A 14,560-nucleotide genomic window follows, 5' to 3' on the forward strand; every position below is an offset into this window, starting at 1 on the left:
AAAGGTTGCAAAGCGTCTTTAGTCAAAAATGCTGTGTATATACAGGACAAACCATAAGAATTAATTTTCCCTGCTCAAAGGCAAAAAGATCCATGAGAAACAAAAGCACAGTCTTTTTTCCAAAAGACACATTTATAAATATATAAAAAGAGAATTACAAAGAGATGAGGTGCTGCCTTTTGTCTCTGTGCTCAACCACTTGTGGGCTTAGCTCCAGAGCTCCCAGAGAGGATGCTTGAACTCTGCAGGAGGGCTCCACAAGGAGAGGTAAGAGCCAGAACACGAATCTAAATCAGCACCCCTCCTCCCCATGGTATGATGTGACAATTTAATACTGGCAACCTCCCGCCACCCTCAGCCATGGCTCTAAACAGACTCACACCTGCCTAGCCTGTGCATCACAAGGATTTCACAGGTGCTGCATTTGTGGGCACCTGGATTATTTCAAGCAAGTTCTACACCTTCTCTGCAGCCCCCAGCAGGGCAAACCTTGTCACTCATTCAAAAATAGGCTTTCATTGTTAAGTCAGAGTTCATTAATTAACAGTCCTCTACAAGCCCACAAGCTTGACTTCAGCTTGCCCCTCATTCTTGGGCACGACTCCCTTTGCCTGTCATCTTCCGGCGCTGTGCCTTGCTCGTTCGCCCCGTGCTTGGTTTGGGGGCTCTTTTGTTAACGCCTCGACTGCCTCTGGTCTGCTTTCCTTTTGTCCTTTTCTGGCTCCGGGAATGCAGTGAAGCAGTAAGTGAAGAGATTCTGGAAAGCAGAAAGAAGAAAAGAATACACTTTCAATCCAAGCCAGTTTCCAGTCCTTGCTTTCTAAATCTTCATCCCTGACTTTGTGCCTTGCTCCCCCCACACCTCCAAGTCACACTTGGCTTCTTTTTCTGTTTGGAAGGCACATGACACACTTCTATTTAGCTGCAGTTAAGCAGATCTGGCCTCATAAGCTGCCTGGGTGGGAGACCACCTGGAAGTGGGCATAACTCAAGTGGCTGAGCACACAGCTTGCAGACTGACAGCCCCAGATTCGATCCCTAGCCTCTGCAAGGATTTGGGGAAGATGTTTCCTGCTTGAGACCGACTGCCAGGCTGGGTAGTACTGGACTGGATAAGAGATGGGGAGCCTGTGGGTCTTCATAGGCTGCTGGACTTCAATTCTCATCAACTCTGACTATTGAGCAGGCTGGCTGGGACTGATGAGAGTCCAACCGCTTTGCAGAAGGTCACACGTTCTTGGTTAGAAGACCGTATCAGCTTGACTCAGTCAGAGCTTAGAAATAATGAACTACAAACAATGCTGTTGTTACCTGCAATGTACTTTGTGAATTGGCAATAAGGACATAATGAAGTTAAGTTTCAAAAGTGAAGTAACAAGTTGAAACAAGTAACTGTAACACTGATGACAAGTAACTTGAAACACTGCTGTAACAAGTAACACTATATAATTTATTTTAAAAAGTAGTTCCACAAGGCACTTTGGAAGACCTTTCAGAGGAATTTGTTAAATTTTATGCCATCTTCCTGTCAGTTGTAAGGCTTCTTTCCATAAAAAAGAAAAAAAAGACCAACCCCAAATAGTAAGGAATAGAGCACCAAGTACAGCATTTTGGAATGACTAAAACAGGCAATGACAAATTATTTTTCAAACACAGTAGTGAGCAATGGAAAAAATGCTTTCCAAAAGGATATCACCAAGCTCTAGACTCAGTACTCGGCCCTTCATTGTGCTCCTAAGATACCTAAGCTGTTCCATATTCCTTGAAGAGTGTGAGTATGAAACATTAGATGTCCTTGAACAAACCATCTCTCTTTTGGAATTCTTCCATACTTTCCCCTCTAAAGGAAACCACATTATCAATCCTCTTTTCCCTTTTAAGATTTCATTTACATATACAACATATATGCTACTCTATAAGGAAATTTCTATGGGAAATTCATTGGGCTTAAAACAAACTACATAAAACACTATTATGAAGTCCCAAATCACAGAAAAGAAGTTTTCAGCAACGAAATGGTTACAAAGTGACAGCAGATGAATGAAGTCTACAAAGCTAATGCAGTATAAGTGCAATATAAGATGTAAAATGCCTTAAATAATGAGTATATTAAAGTACTGGTAGGTGTCAGGTCACTACAGGAATGGCCTATCAATTCAACCTAGTTCAGAACACAAGATTTTTTTTTTCAAATTATAAATCCCCCAGCCATTTCAGCCACTCAGATCTAGTGAGTTCTTCTCCATGCACAGAATAACCAAACTTGTATAACCCTCCATCCTTCCCATTTCCACTGAACAGCAGTTTCTGCCACGCCAGGGTCCTCCACAATTACAAGGTCCATCAAGCGTGTTTCACTGCACAAGCACTTGTATCTCTTACCCAGGCTAAAGTCAGACCATCAGAGCACACAATCGGGAAATTACTATAGGATTTCCCTGGGAAACACCACAGGCAGCAATTAGCAATAGGAGACTGGGGAATAAAGCAATGAGGAGCAACAGGGGAAATACTGTGGGACGATGAAAGAAGTCTTTATAAGAATGTATATAATAATAAGTCACCGGACACCTGTTTGAAAACATAATTTTCACACTGCCTCCTGAAACAGCAGACACTGTGCATAGGAAACAGGCTGCCCTCTTGTGGGACAGTGAGGAATCCTGAGTATATAAAACTACAGTGGTGCCTCACATAGCGAGGTTAATCCGTTCCAGATTAACCTTCGCTATAGCGAAACATCGCTGAACGGGACAGGGAAAGCCATTGGAACGCATTCAACATCGTTTAATGCGTTCCAAAAGGTTCCTTTACTCACCGTTCAGCGAGGTTTCCTATGGCTGGCAGCCATTTTCGCGCCCTCATTAAGCGAGGGGAGGGCGCAAAAACACTGCGCGTGGCCATTACGGAGCTTCCGGCGGCCATTTTGTCTGCCGAACAGCTGATTGTCGGGCTTCGTTTTGCGAAGATCGGTAAGCGAAACGCTTACCGATCTTCGTAAAGCGATTTTCGCCCTATCTAAATGACATTGAGCGATCGCATTAGCGATCCAAAAAACGGATCGCTATGCGATTTCGTTGTTATACGGTGTGCTCGTTAAGCGAGGCACCACTGTATTTAAATGTTGAGTACACAACCAGAGTATAACTCATAGCTTAGATAAGTTATTTGCGTAAAAATCTCAGAGTCCCTCAGCCAGCACATCTAGGAGTTATGGTCTAAAAAAGTAACTTTTCTGAGCTCTGGTCACACCCAATGAGACCTTCAAAAGCATACTAGGAAGACTGCATAAGCTAGGTCTGAAAGCCGTTCACACATAAGTATGTGCCTAACAACAGCTTGTGTTCAAAGACTAAGAAGAGGAAAAGGAAGGCTTCTTTTCAAACACTAAAACAATCCTATCCAGCAAGCTTTTTCAGAGGATTGGCAAGATGTTCTTAGGCCTAGCTGAGTGTGTACATTTAACTTTTCATTGTACCTCTGAGACAGGAAAGGGTATCTTGATTTCTTGGAAACTGTACCAGCAGATTTGAGGGAGACGTCATCTTCTTTTATCATTCCATCTTCTTCTCCCTGAAAAATGAACCCATACAGCATTACCAAACCACAGAGAAGTCTTAACCATGGGCTGAAATTCCAGTTGTCCAGCGGTGGGCAGGGACAAGAAGGAAGACCAAAGCAAAGTGTTTGAGACCAGGTATAATTCTTATCAGTGTTGACATTATCATTAACAAAGCAAAGCACAGCTTAATTCTCTGCACAAATAAGAAACAAGCTTCAATGCAACAGCCTTCCAGACTGCAAAGCACAGCTAGGTTTCACGTGGAGTATTTGTAGAGTGAGTATTTGCAAATCACCAATGGGAGATAAGAGTAGATGTAGCTTGTGAACCAAAAGGGGTGTCCCCACAGATCACATCTAGCCAATGTCAGAGGTTCCCTGCACTTGGGTTGTTTGTTCCTAGCAGAAACTGTTAAGCAGCCTGTTCCAACACAACAAACAATTTTTGTTGTTAAAACTTCCAGCTACTGCAAATTTACCCATACAATTAATAGCAAAGAAACATTTGTTTTGTACGCTATATTTTAGCATATGAACAAATGAAGTTGCTTTATCCTGATAGTGGCTTTCTTTGCTTTCAGGCCCTCGATCTCTGCCTGCCTTGCTGGAGATGGCAGGAACTCAGTCTCAAACTTTATGTATGCAAAGTGCGTGGTCTGCAACTAGACACCTCTGGTCAGACTACTGGCCAGTGAATACAAATCTAAGCTACCGCACCCAGAAAGCTGATTGCAAAATATAATAGAAATCCCTTTGCCGAACAAATTATTAAACGGCATATTAAAAAGGAGTGTCTCTTGTTACATTAACAATCCTGTTCTAGGCACTGCAGCAAGATCTTGGATGCTAAATTTTTTTAGCCCTTATAGCACTGTACAATTAATGAGAAACAGGAAGATTATAGCAGTTAGTGTGCCAGCCTAGAATCAGGGAGCTCCAGTTTCAAATCCACAAACCAGCCATGAAGCTCACTGAGTGACCTTCTCCCAGTAACTATCTCTCACCTATTTATACCAAAGGTTTGCTATGAGGATAGAGATGGAGAACCTGAAAGCTTCTTGGAGAAGGGATAGGACATTAGACAAAATCAACATATACATATATAGATTCAAGCCATGTCTTTATGATGATCCTTCAGTCCAAAAAAGAATATTTCTGCTGTTTAACACATGCCTGTTTTATCAAAGTCACATGTTTAGATAAAGATCAAAAGACTTACAATGTGCACAAATGCTCTACTTGTGATCAAAAGCCACTTTAAATGAATAGTTTATGCTTTCTGCACTCTAAGTAAGTAGCTCATGGCAATCTGGCAGGTACCAAAAGGAAGTGAATTCCCCAAGCAAGGGCCCAGCACAGAGACTGGACTCCCTCCAGCCTTGCTATATATAAGCCAGAAGAAGCTAAGCATAAGACTTCCGCAGGAGAAGAACAGATGGAGCACACACCAAATTCTAATTTCCCCATTGTGAACTCAGGAGAGGTTAGGGTTAAACTAAAGCAGGGTTGGGCGACTTATGGCCTTCCAGATGTTATTGGACTTCAACTCCTATCAACCCTAGTCCGCATAGCCAATGGTACAGGAGAATGGAAGATACAGCCCTGTAACATCTGGAAGGCTACTTTTTACCTAGAACTAATGTGTTCCTAAGAGACACTTCATATGAGATTCGTCTGGCGCCGATGTTGATAACATTTCGGCGCCAGGTCAAAACCTTCCTGTTCCAAATGGCTTTTAACTGAAATAATATCAGCTGTAGGTCTGATGGCAATTTTTAGAATATATATTTTAATTGCATTTTAATTATTTTGCCCTTTTATTTTGCCTTTTTATTGTATTTTAAATGCTGTAAGCTGCCCAGAGACCTTCGGGTAGTGTGGGCGGCATATAAGTTAAATAAATAAATAAATATGGAAATTTACTACAAGTTCATTTGCATTGCTTAATAGTACTAAAAGGTGGAGAGGGATTGCCTTGCAAAGCTATTCATATCAAAACGGGAAAGTATATTCGGAAATGGCTAGACACATTGTCAGAGCCCTGAAGACTAGCAGGACAGAGTATCTGTTTCCCTTCTTGAAGGGAAGAGAAAAAAACTTTTTCAGGGAGGGAGCTTTCTGTAGTCAAATGTTGGCCACATGGATCTGTAGGTGGTGGTAGTGAATGGGGGTGTCTGGGGCCATAAAAACACCCGTGCATACCTTAGTGATGATGAGGATAAAGTCAAATATTTCCCAACTGGGCTAGGTAGAAAAATGAGATCTCCTCTTTCAAATCCAAATGTTTTTGCACAACTCTGTCCTCTTCTACTGAAATCGAGCTTAAGTTAAGTGATCTCAGTGTGTATTTTTGTATTCCCTTAGCACCCAACAATTGCCTTCTATGCACTAAACACTGGGTTGGACACTCCTCGAGACAACATGCTATCTCTTTATTTCTACATGGATGAAACAATATAAAATATCACTAGAAGACATGCCTGTTCTAAATTCCAGCCGAGATGTTACAAACTAGCTGGAACCCACTCTTCAACTAGCCTGCTTGCAATCCTGGAATTTACTTCCTGTCTGGTCCCTCTGCAGTGGGGCTGACCTTATGTTTGCCAGCTTGTGTCCTCTACAACTACCCAGTGAGACATTTTTGCCATCTTGAAGAGATGTCTTCCCTTATCTTAGCAAGGTAAGTTGTGAAATTCAAGGACTGCAAATGAAGGAAGAACCCAACTTTCACCAACTTTCATTTGGTCATAAATGTTTTGCACTGAAAAATTAAATCAAGAAATACTCCAATATATTTCTGGTAAAAACAAGAATTGAACCAAAGATCCATACACTAAAGCAAGTGGGAAAGCATTACCGCATGGGTGTTCAGCCCCAGCAGGCGCGCTCCTGAGAGGTCCAGGTCACTGATGGTGGTAACAGTGACTGTGTGGCCTGGGTGGTCATAGCTCACAGACTCTGTGCAGGATGTCACCAGATGTTCTAATTCATCAGCTTCCTCTGAAAAGATTAAACAAGCAACAATCTGACACTCCAAGAGTTAAAGAAGTTTACTCGCAAAGGCTTTCAGGGCCGGGATCTAATGGTTGTTAAGGGTTTTTCGGGCTCTTTGGCCATGTTCTGAAGGTTGTTCTTCCTAACGTTTCACCAGTCTCTGTGGCTGGCATCTTCAGAGGACAGCACTCTGTGCTCTGGTGTAGTTTGCTTGGGAGTGGAGTATTTATGGCTGTTAGATAGGCTTTTGTCCTTTTCAGGAGATGGGTGATTAGTGTGTATTGTTGTGATAAGGAGGAGAGAAGATGCCAGCCACAGAGACTGGCGAAATGTTAGGAAGAACAACCTTCAGAACATGGCCAAAGAGCCCAAAAAGCCCAAAACAACAATTAAAGACGTTTCTTTAAACAAATGATTAGAAGTATGGAACTAAAAAAAAATCTAGCATTTTGAGTTCTCAGAAAGGCTACTCTTGCTTTCTGCTTCTTCACATACATGCCACTGTGATGAGCACCTCAGAGCTAGAATCCCATGAACCATAATATCCTTTCTACTGAGCTTGTTAGGAATCCAATTTTTCATTTCGCCAACCCTCCTACCCGCAATCCAGCCTGCACCAAATATAAACTTAAAGTGTCTTCCTAAAGTGGGCAGTACACTGCTCATCCACAAGTCCCCAGAGTGTTTTAGTGGACCTCATGACCCTCATTCACCACTGCCACTAGGATGAGGAACCCACTGCCCAAAATCTGCCTGCAGTGGCACACAAATATATTCTACCCAACCATCCCCACCTCTGGCATTTTTATCCTTCCTTTCCAGAAGGGAAGGAGCTGTGCTGCTCTGCCAGTCTTCAGGGTTTGGGTGCCTTTCTGCATCCAAGAATTGGGTGTGTGTGTGTCACAGATCCACCAAATTTCAGTGGCAGGAACTCTGGCAGGAATCTAAATAGGCTTCCCTACCACTGGGAATTTCCCCATCAGATCTCAAAGCTTGTCAAGAGCACTGAATAGCCTATCATTCCAATTACCATGTTTAGCCAGCAGGCGAGGACAGGAGCGTGCTAGTTCTGCTCCCTTCATCATTGCTTTTCTCCAGCAGAAAGCAGTTACGTCTGCAGACGTATGCACAAAAGCTTCCACATAAACAAGAATCTTGGACAGCTAAGATTCTGGATTGTGTTAAAAACCTCCACACGTTAAAATAACTTCCGTACAGATACATCACCTGCCACATGAGGAAAGCAATGACAGAGGGTGATGGTGCTGGTGTGCTTGTTCCAACTGTTAGCCTAGCATCCTCCAAACATCAGCTCTTTCCACCTATCTAAATACCCAGGAACCATCTGTCTGTCCTTTAGATCAGCGGTCCCCAACCTTTTTAGCCCCGCGGACTGGCTGCGGAAGGCGGGGCACCCCTTGCGCTTGTGCGCATGTGCAAAGGGCGGCGCAGCACTCAAGTGGGCGCTCGCACGCAGGCGCGAACAGGCTGTGTGTGGGGGACAGTGTGGAGGGAGGTCTCTCTCCATGGCCAAGTTGGGCTCAGGCCACGGACTGGCACCGGGCCTCAGATTGGGGACCTCTGCTTTAGATAATTCTCTGACTGCTACTTCCGCCTATGATTCTTGTTAATCTAATAGTCAAACCCCATCTGTCAGTCTCACTTTCCCTCTTTTCATTACTCTCTGTGGAGCAAACATATTTTTTGCTTCTCTCTCAGGTGCCTTCTAACACTCTAGCTCCCTAGAATGGCCTTATAGGCCAGATGGGTGGGGTATGTATGTATGTATAAATAAATAAATAAATAAATAAATAAATAGAATGTTAATTTTTTAAAATACTGTAAAGGTCAGTAATTTGTTTCAACTGCTTCAAATGCTTTTCTGTGGGACTACCATCCCATGTGCCTACCTTAATATTTTTTTTTCTCTTATGAACATTCACAACACTCCTCACATTCTGGTTAAAAGGACAAATAATGCTTTAACAGGGCTTACATTTCTCTCATAACTGCTTATAATTCACTGCCTAGCCTTGTGTGTGTTTAGCCACGCTACACTCAGTTCAGTGTATCACTTATCTAATAATGTGCTTAGGATTGCAGTCTGTGAATCTAAAACAAGATGTGCACCATCTCACAATAGCACAGAAAATTTCAATACTGCTCACACGTTGCATCCACTCACTCCATACCTTCCATGGATAACAAAACCTGGACAATTTTAATGGTTATACTTTTAGCTGGGTCCCTCACCTAAGGCTTCTTCTCGCTCCTTCAACATCTTCATGTACTCCTTGTGCCTCTAAAAGACAAGCAAAAATACAAAGATCTTAAATCTGTGGAGTGCTTTCCAATTTGCTTGTTCATATTGAGAAGATCATTAAAAACCCACTACCTGATCTTGAGAACTGCTTTACTTCAAAGCCCAACTGTAATAAATACAAGGGAAGCTTCCAGAGCTTTCCATGTCATACAACATTACGGCATAATAGCAGTATACACATCTGGGAGTAAGAGCAGTTACATGTAGCACAGCTTACCTTGGAGTAAGCATGTACATTATTAGGTTGCACATCTAGAATGGGACAAAGTGGCAAAAACAGGGTAGGAAAGACAAGGAAAAGAAAAATGAATAAATAAAAGGAAGCTTTCTCAAATGAAATGTAAGGAAAAGCTTGGAATTCTGACTTAATCAATGGGGCAGGCAGAGTAGACCAATCTGGAATGAGTTGAGAAAGATGATTTGAGCGTTAAACTTGTTAGAGGAATGAGGAATGTGTGACTCTCCAAATACAGTATACCTGTAGCTGGACTTCAGTTTCTAGGATTCCTTCATTACCGGCGATGCTACTCATGGGAGCTACAATCTTAAAAATAATTGGGAGGACCCCATATTTCCAAACTTTCTTCAAGAGAAGATATGGGCAAAGTGTGGTCCATGGTAGCCCTCCTCCCACTCCACTTTTTATGCCTCTTGGTGATGAAGAACAGGTTTTCTACTCATACTGGCCTTCTGGAGCAGTAGTTTCTGCATCTGAGGTGTTCCAAATTGCCCTCAGATCTAGAAGGCTCTCTCAAAGGAAAAAAAAAACTAAAGCAGAAGTAGCTGTCTGGTCACTCTGTAGGTTGATTATGATGATTATGATTATGATTATATTAATAATCATTTCTTTTTCTGGCCATTTGGCCCTCAAGGAGTGAAAAACTGTCATTGTCCCCCCCCCCTCAGCTCAACCAAAGTTGCCTATCTGTTTTCTAGAGCGGTGGTTCCCAACTTTGGGTCCTCAGACATTCTGGGACTGCAACTCCCAGAAACTCCAGTCAGCACAGCTAGTAGTACCTCTGGGAGTTGCACTGCCCAAGTCTGAGAACCATCGTTCTAGATGAATGCCATGCTTCCAGAGAAATTCCAATAATTCTGCACTGCTGCCGCTTATGGAATCCATCTTCTTAATTTTCCAACTAAACCCAGTTGCAAACTAATGAGAATGGGGATGGGAGCAGATATACTGTACATTTAAAATTAATCAACAGGATTGTTCTGAGCACATACTCATCCCAAGACACTGTTTTCAGTACAAGAACTGAACTCACTGTCCTTTTGTAGTTTGCCTACAAGGAACTCATGATTTCTCAGCTTGCACCTCTGAGGACAGACCTTGCCTATCAGGTGAAGCTATCTGTCTCCGTTTCCACGATGGTTCAGGCCAGGGTGTCAGGGTAAAGGACCCAGTCAACCAAAGCCATTTCTGAGTAAGGGATGAATTAGCAGAACACCTCGTTTAGGGAACAGCTGTTGTGCAGTTGTATGCAGATGGTCTGTTTCAATTACCTGCAATTCCAGGTAGCATTAGGAAAGACTTTTGACCCAAAACCTGGGAAGATCCACTACCACTCAATGTTGACATCACTGACCCATTTTGACCCAGAGTCTGGCTCAGCAGGCGGCTACCCTGTCTCACTCCTAGTTCCCAAGCAACCATCCATATCCTTCTTTAAATGTCATACAAAGTTATCACACTCAAATGCAACACAAGACTATCAAACGAAGACATAATTTGTTCATAAGAGCACCAAGAACACTAAAAGAGTTCTGACAAATTATTAAATTTTGCCCTGAAATGGAAAAACAGGGAGAGAAGCTTGTCTCTAGATCTAAAGACTGAAACCCCTAATTTATTTTATCCCCAGTGACACTGCTGCAAATAAAGCAACTCTTCTTGTGGTTTCAAAGGTGATGTATTAGAGTGTCCAAAAGAAACATTTTTCTTTTGCAATCTGTGTCTGAAGCATGAAGAGGAGATCTGGAATGTTTTTAAAGTCAAAGTGTGTTCCTGTCTCTTTCCTGCTCCTGTCAGGCCACCAGCAGAATCACTACTTTCAGAAAGACCCCATAGGTGTAAGTACCTCATCCTTCATCCTCTTTTGCTCTTCCTTCAGCTTGACCTTTATCTCCTCCAGAGCAATTTTCCTCCTTTCCACCTTGCGCTTGTGGAATCCAGTCAAGTACTCGCTGGGAGAAGAAAACATATCATAACAAGTTAGATATACTGGGCTAATATCAGTTGACTTGGCTACAGCCAATTTTGCCTTAGAACAAATTGTGATTCTTCTACATTTCAGTCTGCCAAAAAAAAAAAATCAATATATAGGCATCCCTCATAATCCACATATCCTGTAAAAGTTCATGTGCAGTGGTACAACTTTTATGGAAACGATCTTTATAGGGACTGGTTTTCACAGAAGAAAAAAAACAATGGTAGAAAAGACTGCCACTTTAAAGTGTGATGGAGGAGGAATGCCATTTTGAAAGTGTCCCCAGCTAAACCAACAGACAGACATGCAGATAGTTTTTTTCTGCTGTAGTTTTGAGGGAATATTTGGCAAGATGCTCATTGTAAGCATCCCTCTTTAAGGGACTTAACCTCCTTTCCATTGTCAAGAAGGCCAATTCCTTTGGGGCTCTTCCTCCAGGGCCCATCTGTACTGCCTAGATGAGGAGAGCAAGACAAACCGAAGAGGCTCCTTCAGCTCCTCACTGTTGTCTCCGAGGTAGCCGCAGGTAAACAGGAATCACGGCTTGGAAATATTACATTTTGGACCACCGTTCCCAGAACCAGTCTCAGCTTATACAGTCAAAGGACTGGGAGGACCCTTACTCTGAAAAGGAACCACTAGAAGAACAGAGGATGAGGCGGGCCAGGAACTTGGGCAGCAGGGGGTCCCTTGCTGAGATGGGCCCTTCGGCTGATTCGCAACAACTCAGAGCCTTGATATCAAGGGGAAAACTCTTAGGGCAGCTCGTCGCCTGCTGCGTTGGGCCACTCCTTCGTAGAGAGTTCTGGGGTTTATTATTTACAACTTTTTTAAAAACAACAACAGTGTATCCACCCTTACACAGCATTTGGACACCTACTGCAGTGGCCCACAACCTTGGGCCTCCACATGTTCTTGGACTACAACTCCCAGAAGCCTTCACCACCACCTCTGCTGGCCAGGATTTCTGGGAGTTGAAGTCCAAGAACATCTGGAGGCCCAAGGTTACTGCACACTCCACTCCTCCCTCCTGATGGTACAAGCCACTGCACGTGGGAACGGGCCCGTCCTCAAGCCGTGCCTGCCCTGAAAGCTCCCGCCTTCCCCGCAGTCTCGGAGCATTTCCGGACAGTCGGGATCGCCTCCACGAGACAGGCTTGCCGGGGCGCCCCCCGAGGGGAAGCTGAACGGTGCCCGCGACCCGGCCCCGCTCCTCCTCCTCGCGTGTTCCTCCCCCCCCCCGCGTTACTCACCGTCGGCTTTCCTCGTCAAAAGTCACGACCCGCCGCAGTTTGGCGTCCTGCCGCCGCTGCTTGTTCTTATTGCGGCCCATGCCTGCCGGGATCCCCAAACAGGTCGGGCGCTCGGCTTCCGGCGCGTCCGAGGGGGAGGGCCCCGAATCCTGCCTGCAGGGGCCGCCGCCGCCGCCTCTTCCGCCTCGGTGGAACAGCGCCGTCCTCCGGCTTAACCTTCTGCTTTAATCCCGTCACTAAAAGAAATCGGCCAAGACGCCTGGCTTTTTTAGTGTACCGGGCAGGGCCTCTTTTCCTCCAGCAGTTGATGCCAGTTTTCGACAGAGCATCGAAACAGACTCTTGTGAAAACGAGGCCGCCCCCACATGTCGCGATGTGGAGCAAGCTTTTGAGTTCTTCAGAACTCTTCGGCAAGCTTTGTGGGGAGTTGGACAAGCTCATAAATACAAACTTGATGTTAAGCGCGAATATATTTATTTGGCTGCTGTTATGTTTATAGACCAGCTTCATCGAAAAGCTGCACTTTAAGGGCTGCCTTCCGCACCCCCTTAATTATTTTAGCCCTCTGTACATTCAAAGTTCTCATCTTGACGTGTTAGAACCCTGTTACTTGTCTTTCTGGTGATCCGGGTATCCACGAACCTCCTCCAACACCGCATTTCAAATGAAGCTACACTTTCCTGTCAGCTTTTTTTCTTCTTCTGTCCAGCTTTCATATCATACATAGTAATTGGAAATACTGTACCATAGTAGATTATCCTTACCCTTGGTTTCCAGTGATACATCCTTGCACTTGTTGTTTCCTAGTTCCTTCTTAGCTCCCCTTCCAAGTCTTCTGATTTCTTGGCTTAAATCTGCATTTGGATTGACGATTGAATTGAAGTACAATTTTTTTTAAAAAAGTAGTAACAACATTCACACGTTACACACAAAAGGAGTCCGTTATATGGTTCAGAACACCCTGGTTTGGGAAGTTAAGGAGGAGCCTGTTAGTACCTGGAGATCTAGGCTGACAATACTGAGCTAAATGGACCAACACTTTGACTCAGTATAAGGTAGCTTCCTATAGTCAAAAAGGTGTTCTAAACAGTGCACCCCTATACATGTTTACTTAAAAGTCATTTCTATAGTGCTCAATGAAGCTTATTTCCAAATAAATATGCATAGGATTGCAACTTACGTTTATGAAGTGACTTTTGTAAAGGTGCTTTTAAAAGAAAAGGGAGCTCAATGAAAACAAAGCTTTTGTGTAAATCCTAACAACAATACAGTATATCACTTGTTTTGTAAAGAATGAGGACATTGCATGGAATAATCTCTGGAAGTTCATCTAGTGAGTCCTCTCGCTTCTGCTTAGTGCTTATATCTTGCCTTTTAAAAATTGGCCTTGCCATTTGGACTTTTCTCTTAACACAGCCATCTTGCTATTTCCATCCATTTATGGCTGCCACTTTACACATGCCATCCTATGCTATAAATTTACCTTAAGATGGAAAGGTCCCTCACAAATAACTCAGCGCTGTTCTTCACTCATGTCAGACGCAATCCAGTGGTGTTTCTGGAGTGGAAGAGTTGGCCTACAAGGGCCCGCCGTTGCCCAGGGAAATACCCAAATACCCAGTCCTCATATTCTTCTATGTTCCCCTCAATGGTGTTGATCTAGGATTATAAATAACACAACAAGGCAAGTGTTTCAGAATATGGAGAAAGTACACACCTTGCCTGCAAGAGTTCCTGATCTTGCCACTGATACATTGTGTGATTTTGGTAATGTTGCTTTATTTCTTCCTCTTGACTTACTTAAAATATCTGAATACAAACAATGGCAGCTCCAAAGGGCCTTTCTGCATACAGGTTTAGCAGGTGTTTTCCTTGAACCTTTTATCAAACAGGGAGTCATAGTAACATCCATTGTTGTTCATAGGGGAGAAATGTAGGCTTTGTCACATTTATCACTTTGAGCACCCACTCACGTGTTCTTTTTCCTGAGGCTTGTCCTTCCATTGGTTCTTAACCTTTGTTACTCAGGTGTTTTTGGACTGCAACTCCCAGAAGCCTTCACCATCAGCTGTACTGGCTGGGGTTTCTGGGAGTTGCAGTTCAAAAACACCCGAGTAACAAAGGTTAAGAACCACTGCTTAGACTGAGAGAGATGTGGAAAAACCGGTTCTGTGGTTAATAGCTGTACTTCCCTTTACACCCACAGGCTTCATCTC

General features: G+C 43.5%; 1 protein-coding gene across 1 annotated transcript; it reads right to left on the minus strand.

Annotated features, from left to right (window-relative positions):
• On the minus strand, window positions 1-12,522 carry NOL12 (nucleolar protein 12). The gene is made up of 6 exons (XM_020787746.3): window positions 12,345-12,522; window positions 10,963-11,068; window positions 8,809-8,857; window positions 6,419-6,561; window positions 3,479-3,573; window positions 1-757 (listed from the first exon to the last, which is right to left on the minus strand). Exons 1-6 carry the CDS (start codon window positions 12,422-12,424, stop codon window positions 586-588), a joined length of 645 nt encoding a protein of 214 aa, XP_020643405.2. The 5' UTR covers window positions 12,425-12,522; the 3' UTR covers window positions 1-585.
• Between the last annotated feature and the right edge of the window lie 2,038 nt (window positions 12,523-14,560).

This window comes from Pogona vitticeps, chromosome 5 (genome assembly GCF_051106095.1).
Source record: "Pogona vitticeps strain Pit_001003342236 chromosome 5, PviZW2.1, whole genome shotgun sequence".
Taxonomy (NCBI): Eukaryota; Metazoa; Chordata; class Lepidosauria; order Squamata; family Agamidae; genus Pogona; species Pogona vitticeps.